We start from the raw sequence: 24,556 nt of genomic DNA, 5'->3' as shown, positions 1-24,556 counted from the left end.
GGAAATGTGTAGGTAAGCACCAGAAAAAACTCCAGAATGAGGTTAAAAACATGACCTGCATTGATAGCCAACAACATTAACTGCAGTAAAACTGAAGAAAGTGTTATTGTGTCATAATAGAAGATTTGCACTCTTATAAAACAATGGTGTGGTGACTTTCATGATGACTTGTCAGCAGAAGACTGTGCACTCAAACAACAAAGGATGTCAACACAGACACAGCATAAAACTTGTGTCATTCCTTTCCTTGTGAACCCAACAAGAACAGCATTGTCCTGGGAATGTCAAAAATGAGGAAGCACAGACAGCAGGCATTAGACTTGCCTGAAACTTACAGAGATGAAGGTGTGCAAAATTGTGAGCCAAAAGACTCATTGTAACTGTGTGGTCCTAAATGATATAAAATATGTGTCTAAAACCCAGTTTGTCAGTCAAGATGAAACAAAAAGACCTACTCAGAACTTGATGGGCAGCGTCTCTTGTCCATCTGTCACACACAAGTTATCCTGACCAAACTACTTAAACCCAGACACTTTGATGCTTGTATGTGTGTGTGAGAATGCAAGTGAATAAAATCAATGAGAGAACGTGTCTGAGTAGTAAAAATTAATTTACTTGGGGAAGTTATAACAAAAATATTAACTTCCCCTCCCATAAAGTCTCATGTAGTTTTTGCTGCACTAGTTTTCTACAGTTAGAGGAGAGAGAGGTGTGAAGGCGGACCTGCATAAGGAGGGATTTAAGGACATAAGGACAGCATTTCCATCAAGAATAAATCAGCTCCTCCAGCTTTTACAAGCCTTTATACTACAACCAGAATCTCAAACTAATGAGAACTAATGCTTTTTACCAAAATGCATTGGTATAAACAAACAAAAATATAACTGCATTTACTCTTTGATGTGAACAACTGGATTTCCTACAGTGTTAGGATTGTACTTTGATGTGCCATGGCCAAAAAAAAAAATCATTAAAAAGTCATCAAAGTGAATTTGCTCACTTGAAAATAAATTAACCAAACTCCTCAAAGTATTCTATTGTCACTAGTCACCAGTCAAAGAACAAAGACTGTCACCCGTCAATGAACTGGCTTACTGGGGTGACCAGAGACTTAGTTGTTTCTTGGTGTTAAGGACAGTGCAAATATGCAGGTCTAAGTATTAAAGGTCTCATTGAAGCTAATTAATTGTGGCCCACTATATGAAGCACAGACTGAAATACTGACATAAAACAAAATGGAAGGATCCCTAGAAATATGTAAGGGCCTCCCGTGAGTTACCCGTTACAAGTTTCAACCTTTGCTATTGGCCCTAGTGATGAACTTGTGTGGAGCTTCAACCAATTTTTTACATTTTTTAGGGCTGTGTTTTTATTGTAGCGTTTTTAAGCAGCATAATCCTGCACCAACCAGTAGCATGCAGAAAACCTGAAAGGACTTCTGTTTTATTCCTTCAATGTTTGCTACTTTGCTGTGACAAGAACTCACAACTAGGCCAATAATGGTCCAGAGAACAAATCAAAACAAATGGAGTTAAGAGCACTATCAAATCAATTTCAAATTGATCTTTACTGGTGTTCTGAATTCCTGTTGCCTGCCTGCCCTCTGTCCTGAAAGAGAACAGAACATAATGGACAACAGTCAGCCCAGCGAGGCAGAGCAGCCAACAATGGTATCACTGAAAAACATGACTGGACACAGCAGGGGGTCAAATAACGCTTAAAAGCTCAGGCTGGCAGCACAGCCTTAACCTCAGAAGACAGAGAGAAGTGTCTCTCATCAGGATACTGGCAAACCTGTGATCCTCCAGTCATATGTGTGCACTGAAACCACTTAACTTGCACATGAAAGACCTGAAGAACCAAGTAAGCCAAATAAAACGTGATGTTAAATATTGCTGTGGATCAACACTGCAGATATGCTCAGGCAATTCTTACATCATTGAAAAAAACTGAACTGCAGGGAATAGGCCTTTAGGTAGAACATATCTATCTCAAAAAGACTGCATTAGATACCTGCTCCAGCCATAGCATTAGGTCTCTTTACAGAGGCACAGACAAAGAAAGGGGAAAACAAAGGAAAGAACTGGCAAGTGGGTCAAGAGAGGTGAGCCTCTCCCTCGAGTCTCATGAGACCCAACCTAGAGTACTGCATCCAGTTCTGGAGTCCCCAGTACAAGAAAGTCCTGTTAGAGAGGTCCAGACGAGGGTCACAAAAATGGTCAGAAGACTAAGAATACCTGTCCTGTGAAGACAAGCTGAGAGAGCTGAGGTTGTTCAACCTAGAGAACAGAAGGCTCTGGGGACACCTTATTGCAGCCTTTCAATATTATAAAGGGCCTTTATAAAAAAGACAGAGAGAGAGTTTTTACCAAGGCCTGAAGTGACAGAAGAAGGGGCAATGGTTTTAAACCGAAAGAGGGTAGACTTAGCTTGGACATAAGAAAGACATTTTCTACAATGAGGGTGGTGGGACACCGGAACAAGTTGCCCACAGAAGCTGTGGTTGCCCCATCCCTGGGAGTGTTCACAGCCACGTTGGATGGGGCTTTGAGCAACCTGATCTAGTGGAAGGTGTCCCTGCCCATGGCAGGGGGGCTGAGCTAAATGATCTTTAAAGGTCCCTTCCAACCCACACCATTCTATGATTATATGATTCCATTAATCCACTTCTAATAGCAGAGTGCTGTGGAACCTATGCCAAGTCCTCCTGCAACCTCTGTCTTTCTGGAGACATCATGTCTCTATTCCTGGTACTGCAATGATGGACAGCCAGGTTTTTAAGTGAATGACTCACTACAATCATGGAGAAACATGGTAATAGGGTCTCACTCAGTTGTACCCTAATTTATCATATCTTTCACCTCACATATTTCTACTGTCTCATGGACAGCTGGTCTGGAAAGCAAGCTATTAATCAATCTCTGCTGGTCAGAGGAGGCCAGTAACAATTCTTATTCAAATCATTTAGGTTGTCATTCACATTTCTCATTTCAGCATGCATTTAATCTGAAAACACTGGTCTTCCTTCCTTGTGCTTACAGGCACTCAGTGCTCGCTGTCAGACCCTGCACATTCAGAGTCCAGCTTACCATTCTCTGAAGGCAGAGTTACTAGCAAGGGCTTATGTCCTGACAGTGATTGTCTAGGTAGCAATAGTGGTAGAAAAATAGTAATGAAAAGAGGAGAAGGAAAGAGGAAGGAATAAGCAGTTCAGCAAGAGATATCAAGGAGTTCAGGCTGAGATGGAAGCGTGGACAAACCCAAAAAGGAAGAGAGAGAGATGTATAGGCCATAAGTGCAAACCTGATAAGAGAAGTTCTGTGAATAGGTAAGTTGCAAAAGAGGAAAGAAAGTAAGGTTAAAGTTGGTAGAATCTTCTAAGAAGGGAGATATATGAAAAATTGTATATCAAAGGAAAAATGGAAGCATTCAAAATATTATCTCCAGGATAGAAAGTGATAGTCAAGCAAAACATCTGACAATTACTAAAGAGTAGGGCTGAAGCTATCTGTAACATCAGAGACTACAGAGGATCTGAAAAGTTTAACAATGACAGAAATTCCTACATTTGGTCAGATACTGTGGGAAGAGACATTTCAATGAAAATGTTGGTGGAAGCCACAGTGAAAGTGGTCACAGTGAAAGATGAAGTCACAGAAAATGCATGAGTAAATGGCTCATATTATGAGTCTGAGCATGAGGGAAGGCAAAGAGAATTCATTTGCTAAATGGTGAGTGAACAGAAAGCTGCCATTGATGGGGACTGAAAATAAACGTTACTGTACTTAACACTTCACCTAAATATGTGCAGCCTTAAGTTATTGGGGCGGGGGTGGTTACTTGAGGCAGGTGGGTCAGAAGGACAGGTGGACTCTGGATGGTCAAAGAAAATCAGATTTCAGGACCTGCCAGCAGAAAGAAAAAAAAAAAAAAAAAAAAGGGGGGTGTGTGGGGTGTTGGGAAGAGGCAAAATGAGGGTAGGAGCCACTCCAGAGCTCCAGCAGCCAAGAGAAGGAAGAGTGGTGTGTGGAAGAGAACTGCATGATTAGTGAACCATCTATGTTTGTTAATTTGAATCTCAGCACACTTCACATGGAAGAACCAGACAACTGTAAACAAATAAACACATCTGTGGTATGAGAACGTAAACAGAGGAAGGGGAAAACAGTTCCTGGCTACAAAAGAACAAAAGCGGATGGAATTGTGATAACATAGGAACATGCTTCAAGGAGTAAATTACAACCAAATCTAGAATAACCCAAACATATCTCAAATTATATTTAGAAATATAATAGAACAAGAAATAAAATACCACAAATATGAAAAAATAATCTGCCAATTATTTACCACTGGAATCTCAACAGATTTACTACAGAAACCCAACAACTTTTGGAGGATGGTATTAGTAGTGGCATGACTTCAACTTGGGAAGACTAAAACTCTAGAGACCAGCTTCACCTCACCAAGTTCAGACAGCTGTGAGTTAGCAAAGATGCTCTAGTTTCCCATGAGGCACTTCAAAGGTCAGCTCAGATCTTAGTGGATCTAATCATCACCTTATGCCATGCTTCCTCCTCTCCTTTTACTTACAAGAAAGACCAGGACAACAGGATTCCTGATTTGGTGCTTATTCTAAGATTTTGGGGAAAGAGTTAAGAATAAGCACAGCTCCCTGGAACAGCAAAAATCACAGGGTGGACTTTCTGAAGTCCTCTCAAAAGATGCTTCGCAGTGCAATTTCAAATTGCACAGTCACTTGAATTGCGTTTTCCTATATAATTCCTTTAACCTGCAAAGAATCATTAATAACTAAAGTATCATCTGGAATGGAAGTGGAAAAATTTAGCTTGAGACTACAACTAATTTGTAAGTTCATGTGCTTTCTATTTTTCCTATTTCTTGTTTCAAAATTAGGAAAATAAGCTTAAAGCATATTGTTTTTAAATTGATTAATTTATTTGTTTCTGCCATTCTTTTTGTACAAAGCTATTTAAACTAAAGGGGAGAGTTTATTCAGGTAATAGCGTGACGTAGCATGTCTCCTGCACAGTAAAAAATCAGACACTGGTTCTGGGGTCGAGGGAATTATTTATTTAAGTATGAGGTGCCCTAGCCAGCAACAAAACCTAAAATTATAACTGCACACTTCCTAATAAGGAAGAATGGAATTTTTTTCTATAATTTCCAAAAGGTGCAATATAATTAGCAGCATTAACACTGAAGAATTGTCATCGAATAATGTAAAATATGAATGACATAAACGGAAGAGATATTTTTAACCATGGAAGAGGATGAGTTTTGGTTCTCAAGTACTTAATTTATAACAAAGATGACCCAGCTTTTCAGTGCTCTTAACTGCTTTTATGTCCTTTATACAAAACTAAATTTCAAATTATTCTTTTTCGACAAATTCATATTATTGAATTACACTGAATAATATAAGCTGCTTTTATGGCTAGTTAGACATTCAAACTTGAATTTTCCATATATGCCTACATTCTGCACGACAAACACCTCGAAGAAATATTCTCTGTAGCCAGAATTTTTCATGTACACAAGGAGTATGAAGCAATATATGTGGGGGTTTTCCTCGTATAGAAATAAGGAATATAATAAAATGTGTCATTGCTCATATCAACTACTTTATTAATACTAAGAATCAAGTGGTCATTTTCAAGATAAACCAAATAAAATCTAGAAAGAGAGCATTTAAGACAAATACTACTCACCTGGTTTTAAAATACCATAAAGTATGCATACATTTACATACCTAAACGAAACTTGAAATACTGCTTAACACCAACATACATTACTGAAAAATGAAACAGTGAAGTTCTCACTGTCACCATGAAAATAAATGATCTGCATGTACAATTACTGTGATAGTGTATTTCAAGCATTTTAGATTATTTCATAATATATTTTTACTACTTTTTTAGAAAACAAACATATTACCCTCAGTGCATATGAAATATTCAGAAGTATTGCTGGTCATTATTACCTTTAGGTAAAATACAGCATTCTCAGTAAAACATGAACTGTACTAAACACAAAGTAAAATTACCTAATTTTTCAGATTTTCCTTGAAGTGTCTGCATTCTTCTCTAATGAACACTGATGGAATTTGGGGTATACTACAGCACCTACATTTATGCTATTATGTGTATTTAATCTACATCATTAGTGTTTTTGAAGTTTTAAAATAAATATTCACTGACATATTCAATACTTATAGAGCTTGTTTATTACAAAAATCTATACTTCAGTGTAATAAAACCATTATTTCAATAGTCTACAGTGACATTATAAAATCATGGGGAATAGAAAGTTATAAACTGCCAAGATTTGGGTATATTATATCATATCATATTATGTGAACACATACCCCCACAGACATCATTCTCTGCATTTTCACACTGTCGATCATCACATTCACAGTTTTTGCCATGAACTCTGTTGTCTCCTGGAGGAAAACAAGTGCATTGGCCACATTCACATCTCCCTGTAAGAATAAACAATTGTTAAGCGTCATTATTTCAGTAAAGTAAAATAAATGAAACAAAAAAGCCAAACTTATTCTACACCCTACCCCTCAAAGACAAACTAAAAGTCACTCTGCATTAATTAAAGTATGCACATAAAGCCTATAAATTTTTTTTTAATACTTAAAAGAAAAAAAAAAAAACCACCAAAAAGCTGTCCCTCCTCCATGGCAACCAGAAGCAAAGTATATTAGCATTATATCTTGGTGGAGACAGTAACAATAACCATCACTGGCATGGTATGTTTTTCATACCTCAACTTTGCATAACAGAGCACATGCTTAACTGCATAATTAACCTTGGTAACTGACCTAAAACATTTAGCACATACCTCAGAAATTCCAAAATGAATGTGATTAGAAATATACATAAATAGTCTATACACTGGGCTATCTAAGATGGTCTCTATTAATGTAGAAACAAAACTCTTCAAATACTCGATCATGCATTCAGAAAGCAAAAATCCCTATAATTTTTCTTGTCCAGACCTGAGGAAATACAAGTCAAAAGCACAACCTCTGTCAGAGTCTTCCCTTCCATCAACCTGTTCACAGGAGAACTCCCCAGAGCTTAAAGGGGGAATAGACTCATCCAGCCTCCCACAGATCTGCCATTCCAAAGCCCTCAGAGCAGTGAGTATTGAATGTTCAGATGTGAAAAAAATTAAGATCAAGAACAGTCTTATGTTGTACATATAAGAGAAAAACTCAATTTAGGGTAACATTGATTTTGTTATTTCCTAAATTCTAAGAGTTTTCCTTTGTATTTTTAAAATGGTTTTAATACAGTGGCACTGTGAGCCTGCTCTAAATATGACACAAACCATGGATCAAAGTAAATACATTTGATGGTCTTGGGAAAAGATATTGTGTGCAAAAAAGGGCCACCAGAGACACAGATTAGGATGCAGAAAAGCCTGTTCCTCTTGGTCTAATTTAATAACAGCATCCGTGAGACTCAGCCTGGGCCCAGACGCTGCTCTACTGACTACAGAACCCAAATTCACAGTAGGAGCAACTATAGATACATAGCAAAAAAGATCCTCCAAGCGCAGCCTTTCATTATGTACCCAGACAGATGAGCATGCACAATATTTTTTTAAGCATTTGCTGAATGGGAAAGGACTGTTAAGGAGAACCTTAGTGGGGCTTTCCTAACTGTAGGTTTTGTGACAATAAAACTTTCTAGGTCAACATACTGCCAGATCATTCTAAATATTTTTTTTATTATTTTTTTTTCAACTTCTAACCTTAATTTATTACATTTTTTTTTCCAAAAAAACACCAGTCTAATTAACTTGGAGTAGGGGGGATCTTATTACTTATGGAAAAAATTCTCAGCTAATTTTATAGCTGTCATACTCTTCATCTTCCCAAGGAACAATGTACATTGCACTTTTGAGCTGACATCCTATGTGTCAGGATTCAGTCTTGAAGGACATTTTATGATCAGCTTAAAGTACAAGATTCTTAAAAAAGACATGCTGATAGAGACAATTAACAGCAAATGCTTCATGATACCTTTATAATATACATAGTTTTAAAACTATGTTGCGTTGGTAATTATATGAGGATATTTGTTCCAGAAAGAAATGTATTATAGAAAGTGCATCTACCACATCACAAAATACAGTTGTATTTGGTAATCATGTCAACATTTAAGATATGATTGTCTACAGAATCATTGCTGTTATTTGCCTGCATTCTCTAAACTACAATTATTTGCCAAGGAAAGCTACATTAGAAACTGGGAAAAAATAATTCCTTGGTACTTAAATATACAGAGACTTTTAGTGACTCCAACTTGGTACTGTTTGGGGCTCTCACACAGTCTCTTTCTATGCATCCACCTTAGACAACCTGGCTACTTTTAAAAAATGTCACATTGCAGTGTCCCAAAACACAATCAGTCACCTGTAGGCAGACAGATACCTGATGAACAGGACCCATCTCTTGTGAAGACTTTATAAATAAATAAAAAACGCCCCATCTTTAACAGTGGTGTCGTGGCCAGCTAATGCTATAATAAGGAGGACGCCTGAAGGACAATAAAAACCAGTTTAAGCAAGTTACTTTGAAGAGAGGACTCAGCAGAGTTGGAAAATCCTCCAGAGGGACAAGCAAAGGAAAGTTCTGTAATGAGGCTCCTGCATGTTCTGTAATTAAGCATTACCTTCTGTAATGCTTAATTTAATAAGTCAGAATGACCTGAAAGCCCAGTGGCTGGGCACTTGCACTGGAATGAGAACAGGTTCCTCTCAGTCCCTGCTGCAATTAATATTTATTCATTTTAATGTGCAACAGTTTCAGTGAGGAATATCCCATCCCTAGGCAGATAGGGTACGTTTTTGTCATGTAAGAGATAGAAACTCAGGTTGTCTTCCCAAAATCAAGCACAAAGGGGATTTAGGCCCTACTTTCTCAAGCTTCTCATCTTAGCTGATGAATAAAACACCAACATATAGACTGAAAAATTCACATTCCTTGTTGATATATGTGCCTTGTATTTTATTTTGGCTGGCTCACACCTAAGTTCAGGGTATAATTTGGACCATTAGACTGCGGACCTCAGAACTGAAAGTGTCTTGAAACTGCACAGAAACCTTATTCAGTAAGTGCTCTGGAAAAGGATTTCTCTGAGCAATTTTTTCTACTTTTAAATATTCAAAGATATAGTTATAGTAGTTTAGTACACCGCTGCTGAAATTGGTACTCAAATTATTAGTTCATCATTCTTTTTATTTTACAAACATGACAAAAACACTACGAGGAATGTGAGAAGGGAATTTAGTGGTGGCACTAAATAATTGCAACTTTATACTGGCTTCAAAAACATATTTTACCTCCAAAAGTACTGACATTTGGTAAGATTATGTAAGGTGAGCTCACACTGTGGAGATAACAAATAACTGAAGTCCCACTGTTTATGACCAAATAACTACATAGAATGTAGCAAAATATAAACTTCAAAGGCTCAGTTTATCACCATATAGATAAACAACAAAAAATAAACAGCATTCTGGAACAATAAATTTCAGGTTGCTTCCCTGGGAAAACTAGGATAAGATGTTTGCATGGTAAGTTTGCTTCAGCTATATTACTGCTTTGTCAGATGAATCTGCTACTGAAGTAACAGAAGCCACACCTCATTCTGTGACCTTCTTCTCTTAGTGATTGTGATAAAATACTTACTAAACCAATTCAATCATTCAAAAGTAATTTGAAGCTCACATTATACTGAAAAGGGATCAGCACTTTACTAAACCTACTCTTTCTTTGTCTAGAATAATAGGTTTACCATAGCAACCTGATTATAGAGGGAAAGCTACTGCCAAACACATCCTAAATTCTCTTTAAAAGCCAGGGCATACAGAAACAATTAAACACAGGAGGAGACTGTAATATTTTGCACCTTCTCAACCATCTGTGCAAGAGCTACGCTTTCTGAGTAAAAAGAAACAAGTTCAACTCAGACATTTTATAGCAAGTGGCTTCCTCTACTCCTCACTGAACTGGGAGAGTACATTTCATCAGCTGATGACTTCAGATGAAGGAAGCTTTATGCTGGAGGTTGTGTTATCTATTGGTATTGAAAATCTTAACCCATTTATTGCAATGCAAGATTCCAAAAGTACAATAATTATACAAGACATTTATTTGTCTATAGCCTTAATATTTCCTCACACTCTTTCCTCCCATTGATGTCAATAAGAGTACTAACTTATTACCAATACTTTGAAGACTGAAAAAAGACCAGCTCAAGGTGAGGATTTTCATCTTTAAAGGGAATTAAAGTGCCACATCTCATTTAAACACAGAAGTTTGTTAGATAACTGACTCTACAATTCTAAAAATCCATGCCTTAAGCATTTTGCTTTTGCTTTTATTTACCATTTACCACAGCATTTTTTCATTCCTCTTGCCCAACATTTATGAAAGCATAACTAAAATAGTGCCTAGACTCACATTAAACCTGCTCCCATGCAAATTGCTGTGACCATTAGCTGCACACATTCAAACCAGTTTCCAGCTGCCTATATAGACTGATCGAAAGTGTCTTTCATACAGGTAATTTTCTTTTTAAAACACCGTTCTAGACATATATCATTTGCATAATAAAACATTCTTACCATGTTTTTGCCACCAAAAATATCAGGAAGAAATAGCAATAACTTTCAATGTAAAAATAAACACTGAACATAATACGATGTACTTCACTGTTTTTTCCTGTCTATAACTATACAACATAAAGGATTTTTCTGTGCATGGTAATGAATTTTTATCTTCTAAATGCAAACAAATAAATGAAGTTGTTTTTTTAAAAAAAACATTATTTTTAACATGTAGGGAATATAGCACCAAATTACACTGAATGTGTAAAAGCAAACCAGATTCATTGGTACCTCGGACAGATGGTGTTTCAGGCTAGTGATAAGTAGAAGGGAATGTGCCTGTAGGAAGGACTTTTCTGCCCCATGGCTATCCCAGGCTTAACATCTGAAAGCATTACCTATCAGAAATTGCAATTTCTTTGTTATCAAGCAATCTCAGGCAACCTGAGCACATTCAGTAAAGCTGCTGTGTCTTGCTGCCAGCAGAACCTATTTCATGCTGGATGGGAACAAATGATCTAAAATAATGCTCACAAATGGCAAATCAGAGAAGGGGGATGGGAAGATTTGTACAGAAGATCACAAAGTTTCAGGGGAGTGGGTGGGGGGAAGCATATGTGACTTAAGGACATTATAGATAGCATATAGCAGCTTCAGGTAAGCTAAACGAAAATTCACTGACTGAATGGTGGAGGGGAAAAAAAAGACCAGTAAAGGAGAATACCAGTACCACAAAATGGGCAAACAAAATGCATCACTTGCTGAAAATAGGATGGACAATCTCATCACGCTTTGCTCATTCTGAGGCATTAAGAGCAGTGCGATCCAGCTGAGCTTGATCAATGTGGAGAAATTTATAGACTCAAACAGAAAGTAACTATAGACTTCTCAGTGGGCTCACATTTTATTTTGCATGTCCTATTCTCAAAATGGCCTGGAATGACTTCCCACACCTAGAATGGCTTTTCATTTAAAAAAAAAAAATAAATCATATAAAAGTATTGTACTGACTAGACAAAAAATAATTCTGTTAGATGTGGAGGGATCCCTAGCTTTTCAAATGCTGGTAATTCTTGGACCTGGTTGGTTGGATGATTGAGGTGCCGGTAAAAGTGAACCTTTGGAAGCATCTTCAGTATGTGCAAAGGTGTCCTTGGAACCTCTTTAAATACCTGAATATCTGGCTGATCTCACACACACTATGAAAATCTGGGCATTAGTTTATTACAAGGATTTTGGGCAAGTGAGAGCAATGTTGTACTTGTAATATATGAATAATGTCATCTGCAACCTCTAGTTATGTTGGGAAAAAAATGAGTTTTCCTCTTTTAGAACAGCTTTTTGAACTTATGTCAGTACAGTTCTGTTTGTCTCCAGGGCTCCAACATGTCTGAAGTTTTATGACAAAACAGCTAGATGGGCTAGCATAACTCTGGTGCTAGCTCTTCAGCAAAAGGAGTTCAACATCTACATGAAAAAAAATAAAATTCTCCTGCTGGACTTGAACACTTCTTTCAGTACTGAAAGTGCTGGTTTACCATCTCAGAGGAAAGAAGAACATCAGAGCTCTTAAATGTGGTTTATCCTCTGTACAGAGTGTTCAGCTGTAGCTGCAGAGTGAGGAAGGTGCACTGTGCTGCTCATCACAATACTCTGATCTTCATCACAGGTACCAAAGTTAGTTCATTCCTGGTGAGAAGCAGTGGTAGGAGCAGACACGTGTATAAGATTTATCAGTAACGTGGCATCCTGGCTTTGCTCTGCTCTGTACCTTATGAGTATTTGCAGGAAAGACAGAAAGTCAACACCCCAGGAGAGTACATCTTCTACAGCAACTTCCTTGCATTTGAAACATCATATGGGAATATTGATGGTTTTGTATTTTAACTGAAGCTACAAAACCACAAAGGATTTCTTTTCTCTCTGGGCACAGGCTTCCTCTATTAGTCTGTTGGGGGTTTGTGGTTGGGGGATTGCTTTTGTGAAGAAATTCTGGTGAAAACTGAGGTTTGTACACAAGGTTTAAACAACAAGCACTTTTTTTTTCCTGTGGTACATTGTGAAAAATAGAATTGTGCATTTATGTCCTCATACACAAGAAAAGTTGTGCTGCAACTATTACAAGAACAACTACTTATTTGGATTTGGGTTGGGAACTAACTTTCTGTTTCTAAATCAATACACAGAAAGCAAACATGCCTTGAGTCTGCTCATAAAAAAGAGATTTTTTAAAGAGATAAAAAAGAAATCTGATCCAAGACCTCAACTACAGATGTAAAAGCTCTAGAGAAGAGCTTAACTGGATCATACAGACATAAAATGAAATGAGAATTGCTTTAATAAATCGAAATCTCCAAACTTCAGATTTTTTACCTACTTTTTTTCAAAAAATTTGTACACTGAAGCGAACTTTTTGCAGGAAGCTCTGAGATTTTTGTTTAAATAGCATGAACAGTAGCTAAAGCATGTAATTGGGTTAAATATCTTTATTTTCCTTAGCCTTACTAGGCACCTCTCAGATGCAATAACTGCATCAGCTACTATATTCAGCATCATCAACAGGTCTGAAGTAACTGCAATCAACTAACTATCATCATATAACTATATCACACACTTAGAAGACTTGTGTCTATAATTGGTAACTTTTTGTTTCAGGTTGCATTATCTCACCTTAGGTCCAGATGTGGCTTCAAAAAAGGCCAGGATACTTTCACTGATTTTTTATATTGATACAACTGGTTTTATTTTAATTTCCATATCACACTTGGAAAACCTACTCTAAATCTGTGTTAAGTGCTCAGTGACACTGGGACATCCAGTGCCACATGGAACACCATAGTCCCATGTGAAAGGACTGGGAACAGGTTGAAAGGTTTCACAATGCAAGGAGTTTCACAGTGGCTCTGGGGCGTTTCCTGTGTAGTTTCTCTTATCCTTTTCCTTTAGGAGAAGGTACCTAAAGTCCCATGTCTGCTCATCACCTACACTCAGTATCTTGCAATGGCTGTTGGTATAAAAATTAATTATTTTGTTAAAGCTGCCTGAGACTTCCCAATATTGTATGTATGTTTTATGAAATTGTTCACTAGTACAAAGTACCAAGCTGTCCCTCACATAATAGGGTGTGTGAGTTTTTTCTCAGACAGAAAATGTATACTTCTTTTAATCTTTTGAAAACTGAATTGCTTTATAATGTGAAAGCATATTGGAAAAGGTCTGACAATGTGGCTTTTCCGTAAGGGAGAGAAAAAAAAAAACAACAACAAAAAATAACAACACAGAAAACAAATATCCCTAAGATAAAAACCCTGGAGAAATAAAAGATGTTATCCCAAACAGCAGAACTTTCACAACAGCGCAAGCAACTAAATGTCCAGGATTGTAAAACTGTAAAACCAAGTGTTATGCAAGAGCAATTGCAAATGGCTGAGACTTGCCCCTACCCCCCACCCCCTTCTTTAGTACACACAACATGTATGACTGGAAGCCTAATTGCACAGTTGGCATATGGCATCTGAAGTAAATGGTCTTCCTTTGTGACAGCCTAATAGTGAAATACTTCTTTACATAAATCCACTCAACAGCACCACTTTACAGATTTAGCATCAGATAGTCTTTTACAGCTCTTGCTGATCACCACTACCGATTTGTATCTTCTTTTCCATGTTGCTTTTCATTTTCTTTTTTTTTTTTTTTTTCCCTCCTCCTTCTCTTTAAACATTTGGGTAAGAAGTGCTGCTGCACTGCTAGTTTCCTTTTCAGATTGTTAACTTGTTGACATCTGCTATCATTAAACTGGCATGTCTCCTCCATCTGCCTCCTCTCCGTAGCAGTGCTTTGAGGATACACTCACTGAAGGCTGCTATTGTGTTTCTGCATAGCCAACCGGGAATTTCTAGGAGTTCCAGGAAAGGAGTCATCAAGAAAACCACTGCTCACTTTGCAAGAGCAGGATTTTAGCCATGCCTCGCCCTTCCTGGTGACATCCTCCTCAGGTCTCCCGCTGGGGGCATGCACTTGGCAATTCACTCTGTATTAAGGGGACAAGTAGGAGTACGAAGGCTCTGTTTGAAAGAAATGTGATAGTCAATGTCACCACACAGAGAGATGTGTGAAGAAGGCAAGAAAGAAGGTGGCAAAACACTTTCTAAAGAAATGTGTTGTTACGGTAGAGAACAGTGGAAGTAGAAGAGGAGGAGGAGGAATCCATGGCAGAAAAAAGATAAAAACTAGACAGCATGGCAAATGTCACTCCAAAGATGTAAAACCCCTAGATTTCAGCAAGCCATCACATGATTTTTTCCTATCCTTCCTCCCCTCTCCTCTTCTTTCACCCCAATAAAAATAGTTCCTCTTCCTTCCATTAGCCTTTTTCTTTTCTGGTTTTCTCTCTGCAGGTATGGGTTTTTTTCCTCTTTCCACTTTCTCCAGTGGGTCCTCCACTCCTTTAAAATGTTTCACCTCTGGATACTAAACATTTTGTACTTGTACAAATCACCTTCTCTTTCAGATCACCCCATGTTACCTTCTCTAGCTTGCACTGAGCTCTGTCTTTTCATCTATTTTTTCATTCTTTCCCTCCAAAATGCTTTCAATAACTCAGACTACCAAGAAAAGTAACTGTAAAGAGATGCCAATAAATCAAATAAAGGATACACAGCATTTTACTAAACTAACATCTTTTCCATAGAATATGAAAAATGAAGTTGTGTTTGATTTAAAGGACCTGACCTGAGAATGCTTTCCCTTCACTTTGACAACTATCAGGAAAAATAAGTCTCATTTCCCTTTCAGTCTGTCCAACTGTTTGATGTTTAACATAAGCTGCTATAAAATATTTTCTAGCAAAACCCAAACATAATAAAGAGGCACGATCCAACAGTGAATGATATATGAAACACAAGGACGTTGTTCAAGAAGCTGTTATGGCTTTTGAGCCATTTACTTTATACATTTGACTGCCTTATCATCCAGAGGATTGACTACTTACCCCTTTTTTACATGATCTGCCATGTAATGAGTCATAGCACTAATTCCACAGAGATATTTAATTTGCAGATTAATTTACTAGAAAATGTCAACTGCTTTGTGGAAGTTTAATCACTAAAATGTTAACCTTGTTCACTTCCTGCTGATGCCTGTTGTTTATTAGGTAGTAAATTTCAAGATATTTTAGGGTTGTAATACAAGCCTATCTATTAAAACATTTAAACTCCTAGACACTCTGCTTTTTGAAGCTTTAGCCAAGATTAAAGAGCTTTATAATGGCAAAACAACAATATGAAAAGATTCAACTGCATAGCAACCATCAATATTATTTGCAGACAACAAACTGCTAAGTTCGGAAACCATGGCAACAAATGACATCACACCATATCTACCTTATTGATTAGCTTTCACCTCAAGATTTTTTACAGAAATGAAAAACATTACCTAGCAACCGCATCATCTACTCAGTTGTTCCAAGTTAAAATGCTCTTACCCCTCACTTGCAGGCAAATTTTTCGGTTTTGTTGCCAACTGGCCAGATTGTGCACTAGCCTCTTGTTACAAGGCTCTCTATTTAATCTGTTGTAAAGACTCTGCCTTATGGCTCCTAAAATCTTTGCCCAAAATATAATTTTGTCTGTGAAATAATGCTTCTTCTCAGTGGCCAAGAAGGTTGGCTTTGAGGAAATGCAGGTAATGTGTAATGAGGGGATTAAAGGCATGATCATAGCAGCTTTTTAAATGCAAACTTTATCTGTAGAAAACCTCTCTGATTTCAAGTATTGGTAGTAAATTTTTCATTGCAGGTAACCCTGAGTTTACAGATTTCAGGAAGAGTGCACAGCAATAACAAAACTGAGCCAAGAGTTATCAAAGGAGACCAGCTAGTCACATTATGTATCACACAACAGCTGTACTTGTTTAAACTTCTTGAAAGTAACACCTGAACTCTTTGTTCACCTGCCTTGGTACAACCCATGAGCAGGCAAGGACACTGTCTATTAAGTCCGAGTTAGAGAGAACAGGTATAATTATGAGCTTCACATATTTGTACTCAGACTCCTTGGAAGACCTGAATAGAACCCAGCAATTAAAGACATCAGTTTTCAAGCTAGTCAAAACGCATGCAACAAGTAATTAAAGCCTACCGGTGAGGTCATGCCATTCCTGCAATGTCTGCCACGGAAAAGACGGATTTGTGATCAGCCTCCAAACCTTCCTGACAAATACAACAGTACTTTCAAACACTAAAATTAAGGCATTTTATTTTAATTAGTTAAGCAACTGCTGTGAAGTGCCTAAGACTGAAACAATTGCCTATGCATTAATATTGTTGCTAATTCTGAGAGCAAGAAATCAGGTTTTTCAGCGCGCATTAGGCCCAAAATTTCTAGAAGGATCACTGCTAAATAAGACACATGCTCCTGGTGAGATTTCTGCTTTGACTGGAACTGACCTTCATTTTGCCAATAAGTCACAAGCAACGGCTTTACCTGTGTGCTTAAGCTGGAGATGCAAAACACAGCAGTCTCACTGCGCGGCTGCCGCCCCTTCTTTACCACCTGCTTTCTTTCCCAACCCATGCTGCCACCAGCTACTCCGTGCCTGCTCTCAGCAGGACAGCCCACCAAAAACCTGACAGTGAGGAAACATGTCTGGGAGAGCCTCAACCCTTGGTCAGTGTCACCCACTGCACAGGAGAAGACGCGCTTGAAACTGAATGGAAACTAGGGACCAAGAAAGCATTTTTCACATCAGTGCAGGGACTGCTATACAACCACACAACATGAACTTCTGGGGGTGCCAGGGAAGGTTTGTATCTCACAATTCTTCCTACTATTCCTCTCTCAAAAGAGGGAGGGAGAGAGAAGAAACAGTCCAACATTCCCCAGAAAGCATTACAAGCTCTCCAGCAGACGGAGAATTTAAAAGACATGACCAGTTATTAGGCCCTTGAAAATTTTAGTTAATATGATTTTGAGGGAAAACAGTCACATAAAATGTCAGTAATATGCTCAATATTTAATATTGTATCTCTTTGGTTTTAAGGATATGGCTACAATTTTTTGTCTTTAAAAGTCTGTTTAAAAAGTGAGAAATTTATCAACATTAATATATGGAAAAAATCAGATGAAAATAAGAATAACAAAATGTCAAATTTTTTTATAGCATCAGAAACATTCTGAAGTCAAATGAAGCAAAAATAGAAAAGCTAATGTCTATTATATAAATCAGAGAGTAAGAGGATCTTTTACAACTGATTAAAAATGTTAAGACTGTAAAGCCTGATAAGTACTGTAGGGAATTCTATGCTAAATTGAAAACATATCTCCTCTTCTGTTTTGGAAATAAGTATAGATATTACAAAGTACTGCTTTGTCAATCTCCTCAGTCATCATGTAAGAACACAAAGACTTTCTACAGAACAATTGCTTTATTAAATATTTACAAATTCATCAGAAATTAGATTGCTGGCTAAAAAAGCAATCCTTTCAAGGAAAAAGCAATATTCACTGCAATAGTTTCTAGCAAAAAGTATCTGCCAAGCAAAAGAACTAAGAAGAGAAATCTGGACCTAGCCAGTGTACTGAGCAGTTTTATCTTTCCAGGCAGAGAAAGAATGCATCAAAGCCATAAGCTTTGAATGCATCAAAGCCATAAGCTGTAGTAATTTGTGTACTTTTTCTCCCTCAAAAAAGTTTGTCTAAGCAGGTTCACTAAATTGTAAACTAAAACTGCCTATTCCACACAAATGAATATACGGAGAGCTTAGTGTTCCCGGATATAATTGTCACTATTACAGAAATCTGAAAGTAGATGCGACTCCCTACCCACTCCAGCTATTTAGGAGCATTTCTTTTCAACTTCAGAGCAAGGTAACTGCAGTGGAGAGTAAAGAAAGAACTCAACCCTTCAGATAAACCAGGCTTGTGAAATAAAAGCTAGAAAAGTCACTTTCTGTACTTTTTTAGACTTAACAAAAAGCTCACTGTTAAAATAGCCAGTGACAAAGTCAACAAAGTGGGAGCACAGTGGAGATTTCATGTGAATTTAAAGGTGGGAGAGGTTGCTGGAAGCTTTTTCTTTCTTTTTTTGTGCTTTTGCATTTAGGGTAGGATAGGAAAAGTAATGTAAGTGGTTGCCAAGGCAGCAGAAGATGGCACATGGAGAAAAAAAGACAACCATTAAAATGACTAGTTACACTTTGGTAAGCATGCTTTGTAATATGTACATGTAAGAAATGTAAACTAACAGTTTCCACTAAAGAGAAGATCCCCCAAGACTAAAGCCACAGCTGAGGATGAAGGCAAAATTTGGATGGGGAATGAAAAAATATTAAAGAAGAGGGAAGGCTGGATATACTGAAAACATGCACATCTGGCAAACAAGAAGGTTTTGACAGCAGTTTCCTATATGAGGAGAATGGGAAACATCTGGCCATGAAGTCAAGACACAAAAGCAAAACCAGTTCCAGAGAAGAATCAGGCTTGAAGGATAAGTTTGGAGTTCTTCAGACACCCTGAAAAATGAAGAAACGAAGATATGAAATGGAAGGAAAGAAGAGCAAAGATGCCTGCAAATCACAGAATCATTTAGATTGAAGAAGACCTTTAACAAGTCCAACCATAAACTTAGCATTGCCAAGACCACCACTAAACTACGTCCCTAAGCACCACATCCACACATCTTTAAAATACCTCCAGGGATGGGGACTCCACCACTTCCCTAGGCAGCCTGTTCCCATGCTTGACAACCCTTTGGGTGAAGAAATTTTTCATAATATCCAATCTAAACCTCCCCTGGTGCAACTTGAGGCTGTTTCCTCTTGTCCTGTCACTTGCTACTTGGGAAAACAGACTGACATCCACCTCACTACACCCTCCTTTCAGGTAGTTGTAGAGTGCAATAAGGTCTCCCGTTATTGCTGAGGAACAGACAAGGGAGGTAGGTAAATATCAGAGAGTTCATAGAATAATAAATGTGTGATGGTGTGAAAAGACAAAGTGAAGTGATCTGCCAAAAGAAAGAACAAAGGAAGAGGGAGAACCTGTGACTAATGATCAGCAAAATAAAGCAGATTAATCTTAAAAATACAAAGGTAAGCAAAAAAGGTGAGGATTACTAGTTCTGAGGAAGATACTCCAGCAAGTGGAAACTCAGGTGTCCTCAGGAGATTTTTAAGAAAATTAAAGACAACTGCTAACTCAAGCAGTGCTGTGAAGAGAGATAAAAGCTACATTATCCTCTAAAAGCAAAAGAACTTCTGTCCAAGTCAAAATTACTTTATTTATGGGAACAGCCAACACATTTTCCATAATAATAAATAATCAGATCCAATTCCATAGGAAGACAGCTCTGATTAATCAAGACGTTCACCTTGCTGAACTATGAAGCAATATATCATTTTATAGACTGTTGTGTCTACTGAAATAAACCCTATTTCCTGCACCACCATGGTTCAAAACTTTGCCAGTTGATTTTTATTGTCTGAGAACGATCTTTCTGTCACTGCTATGGCCACCTTTCCTCATACACAGTGGCACCTAACCACCTCTGAACCATCATGTTTTGTACAGATGGAATGGTGGCCATAACATGTGGGAAACCTGGTGACACACTTGGCAATCCAGAGGAAGACAGTGTTCCCACCTGGCTGTTCAATCAAGCTTTTCTTTCAATCAAGATCTTTCTATCAGAAAAAATGACAATTCCTATATGCTGACTTGTTATAATTAGAGAGGGCATCAGGGGTCACAGTGAATGGTTGTGCCATGGATCTGAATCTAGGCACATCGTTAGCAATCCACCTTCTTGCCTACAAGAATGAAGCAGGATTACAGCACCTGACAGCAGAGCACTAGCACTACTGTATTAAAAGCAGTCAGCCTGCAACGTGGCATTATGAAAAAAAAACCAACCCATCTCACAACCTACACCTTACAAGAAGGGGAAAATTGTAAAGAGCATCTCCAGATGGGGAAAGACCACATGGGGCAAACTGCTCCTTAGAGCTGCAAGGCACCATCTAGAAGCTGATAGTAGCTCTTGTGCTGCTGTGAAAGTCAGGCGCTTCCTGGCCCTCGGCTCCTGCTGCACTCAAAGGAGCCACAAAAGCTGGCAGCTCTTAGCTTGCATGAGAGGCAGCGCCTCACAGGAGTGTGGTGCTTATAAATCCATCAACTCTGCTGCTCACAGAGGTATTGCCATGCTTGGGGCAGAAAGTACTCATGAGTCCTGCTGAGCCCTAAGCTCCAGAATATCTTTTGACAGCAGCAGGATCCAGCCCTGCTGGAAGGCAGCTGCCCCCAGAGCCAAATTCAGTTGTTGAGCTTGGACCTGTATATCCACAACAAGCACTGGAGATGAACCAAGCACTTTGCAGCAAGTGTAAAGTAGTATTTGTTGTTCATGGCTTTCACAGAGAAGGATTAAAGTAGTATGACAGACGCAGGAGGCAAACCCCAGTGGTGAGAAACACTGTTTCCCAGAACTAGGATGCCATCTGATTTTAGCATGGCATGAATTAATGCTAAAGCCATGTTTGCTCACATGGATTTTTACAGGCTATCAAAAATTCACCCCAGCCCTTTTCTAGGAAACATCAGAGTTCTGTTTAACAAATAGGAAAAAACCCCAAACAATTACTGCCAACCAGATTGAACACAATGAGTTTGTCAAGCTCTGTCATACCTGATTTCAGCTGGAAATCAGGCCTAGATGGAGCATTCCCCATTTATCATAAACATTTGATTAGAGAAACAAAATAGGCCTGGTATTACTGGTTTAACTTTGTCAAAATTGCTCTAAGCACAGCATGAACGTGGGATTTACTTTTATTGCTGTTTCAGAGAAAAGTACTCCAAATTACTCAGACAAATTTTTAAGCTAATAAAGATTTTGTGTTGTTTTGCTTTTTTTTGTTTTTAACATCAAACAATAATGAACTAAACATCATTGATTTCATAAAAAAAAGGTATCTTGGCTCCTCTTTGCTAATATAGTCATAAGAAAATTTTATTTAAGCCTCCTCTCAATAGTTCCATGCAACTGAAAAACGGGTTTTATTAAATTCCTGTGCAGGAAGATATAAGGTCCCAGCAACTGCTTGGATTTTAACCCTTCTCCCCAGGAAACCTGAGTTACGGCAGAGCACTGACAGCAGCAAATAAGAGGCTGCCACAGAAGAATGAGTAATTTTGCTGCTATTTTCATTTCCCCCTCCTGGAGTGGGGAGGATAGTGATGCTTGGTGCTGAGGGAGTGGGAAGAAATAAGGAAAATAATCAGTAGAATTCATTATTTTTTCTGTGAGAAAAAGTGGGAGGCATAAGTTATAGGGGTGGTAATTGTAGATCAGACAAGGGCAGAAACTGATACTCAGTTGTGAGAGGAAAATGAGCAGCGGAGACATCAGCTGAAAATAAGCAGCAACCACATGTACTATAACATCAGTAGCATGCAAAACACGTCAAAACTCTTGCAGTGCACATACGTGCACACTCACAGAAATGAAGCATTGATAAAGAGTCAGTCACTCCTTGCTTCCTTCCCAAGAGCACCAGCCTTGCCTTCTCCCCAGCAGTGAGACTGACACCTCTCAGCATCACTGCTGGAGACATCGGGTCTCTCCACCTTGCACAGTAATGGCTTGGCTTTCAGAAGGTATGATGGGAAAAGGGGTCAGCAGGCAGAGCAGCAGCAGGTCACTGCCAGAGCAGGCTGTGTTGCAGCCGACCTGGACAGCCTGGGATTGTCACTCTCAGGATGAGGAGCCCAAGCAGAGGCAGATCACAATGACAGAATTTAATATTTTCCTTGAAGTCTTCGTTATCAGCACTGCTACTTAAATGAATGACTCATTCATCTATCCTGTCTCAAAGATCACAACAGGAAACACTACACCCATCTCTATCTCTTTCTCCGCTACTTTATTTATACATGTAATTAACGAAAAAGAAATGTATTTTCCAAGAAGTTTCACTACAGAAGTGAAAACTCTCTACAAACCAAATAGTTTATACAAAATCAGAAATACATATAAAACAACACACACAAAACCCCCTCACTTTTAGTATCTATCTGAAAGACAATCTAAGCTTACCTTAAAAAAGCCACCGCTGCTACACTGAAATTCAGTGTTCAGAAGACCAATAAAATCAGCATACAAAGCCAAACAACCCCCACCCCAAATATCAAGAGACATGTGAAGTGCAACATTTCCACAGGCCAAGGGGTAATGTTTTTAAACTTAAGGAAGGTAGATTCAGACTAGATATAAGGAAGACTTTTTTTTATGATGAGGGTAGTGAAACACTGGAACAGGTTACCCGGAGGGGTGGTAGATGCCCCACCCCTGAGAAACTTTCAAGGTCAGGTTGGATGGGGCTCTGAACAACTTGATCTTGTTGAAGATGTCCCTCCTCATTTGCAGAGGGGTGGGCTAGATGACTTTTAAAGGTCCCTTCCAACCCAAACTATCCTATGATTCTGTTTCTGTTTCTGTACTGCAAATGCAACTATTTTCATGGGCGTTTTTCCCCCAAAAGACCTTTATCTGAAAAACTGCAGTACACATTGATACAAGTATCTTGTATACACAAAACCCATGAAAAACCACATGCCTGCAAATGTTTCTAAAAGGCAAAAAGTAAAAAGCAAAAAGCAGAGCTTTCACAGTAAGCTGCACCAAAATCACATGATCATATGGTTTACCATGACACTGGCGTTCAATATAATTTTAGGGAAAATGACCCCCCCACCACCCCAAAATAACAGATTAAAATAACTTCCAAATAAAGGAAAATTTGGAACGGCAGGTACAGTATAGTTTGCAACACGCACACAGATCTGTGATATGTGCATGTGAAGGACACGAGTCAAATGGTGCAATTCTGTAATTTTCAACAACTGCACCCAAAAACCAGAACAAGCCCCTGGTTGCTTCTATATAAAGAGTAAGAAATTACCTGTGAGCTTTCACCCCATCCTTCTGCTTCTGTTAGGAAGGAGATAAAACCTTTAAGGATTGTTCTGTACAGTCTTTCCAAACAAAGCTGGATCCAAAACTCAGTTATCAGCATGAATACAGATGCTTAGCAGATGTTAACAACTCAAGCATGCTGCTATGTTAATGTGGTTTCACGTCTGCAGCTAGATCTTGTATGGTTAACACATTATGAAATACAAACTCAGGACTTTCTGTAGAAGATCCTATGGAAAAAACTTTTAGCAATGCTGCAGAGTTTTGAGCAGATCCATGGCCTGTGTTCCTAATGAAATTATGTATTTGTCTGAAGAATCTTATTAACTCCTAGACAGCTGTATATACCATACAAAGCCCTTGATTAGATGTGATCTATTGTAACTAGGGAGATGCGGCTGGAACTCAGGCTACATGGAAATTGGATATTTGTCTTCTGTAGAGAAATTTGTAATGAAAATAAACTCAATTTTAAGAATGCCTGTGACTTCAAATATCTCAGTAAAGGAGAGCCCCACTAGTTAGTGCAAAGGCTGAAGTGAACTGTAAGCTAGCCAGCAAGGGATGTATTCTTGCAGAACCTGAAACCCAGAACAGTGCTCTGAATTGCACCCTTCAGCCCTCCTCTTGCCATCAATGCTCTCTTCCCGGGGAAGCAGAGGCAGTCGCAGGGGTTCCCTGCTGCAAGGGGATGATTTACTGAGTGAAGTGATGAGTGACACTCCAATTCTTATGTACTTGTTACACAAGGACATAAAATAACAATATGTGCAAAGATGTACAAACCAGAGATATACACACACTGAGGAGTGTCTTAGCTTTTCCCTTCCATTACAATACATAAACAACGCTACTCTCAGATGTTAGCCTAGTACCATGAAATGACACCATCTCAAATTAGAAAAGAGACGGACCAAGTGTCTAATACTGCTGT

General features: G+C 38.4%; 1 protein-coding gene across 1 annotated transcript in view; it reads right to left on the bottom strand.

Annotated features, from left to right (window-relative positions):
• The window catches only part of ITGBL1 (integrin subunit beta like 1), a 149,790-nt gene that overhangs the window by 21,203 nt on the left and 104,031 nt on the right, over positions 1 to 24,556 (bottom strand). The window contains exon 8 of the mRNA XM_056329620.1: positions 6,386 to 6,502. Within this exon, the coding sequence (XP_056185595.1) occupies positions 6,386 to 6,502 (117 nt within the window). The remainder of the gene's footprint in view (positions 1 to 6,385; positions 6,503 to 24,556) is intronic.

This window comes from Falco biarmicus, chromosome 2, assembly GCF_023638135.1.
Source record: "Falco biarmicus isolate bFalBia1 chromosome 2, bFalBia1.pri, whole genome shotgun sequence".
NCBI classification, from domain to species: domain Eukaryota; kingdom Metazoa; phylum Chordata; class Aves; order Falconiformes; family Falconidae; genus Falco; species Falco biarmicus.
The sequence above is the reverse complement of the archived record's forward strand: the minus strand, read 5'-3'. Positions and strand labels throughout refer to the sequence as shown.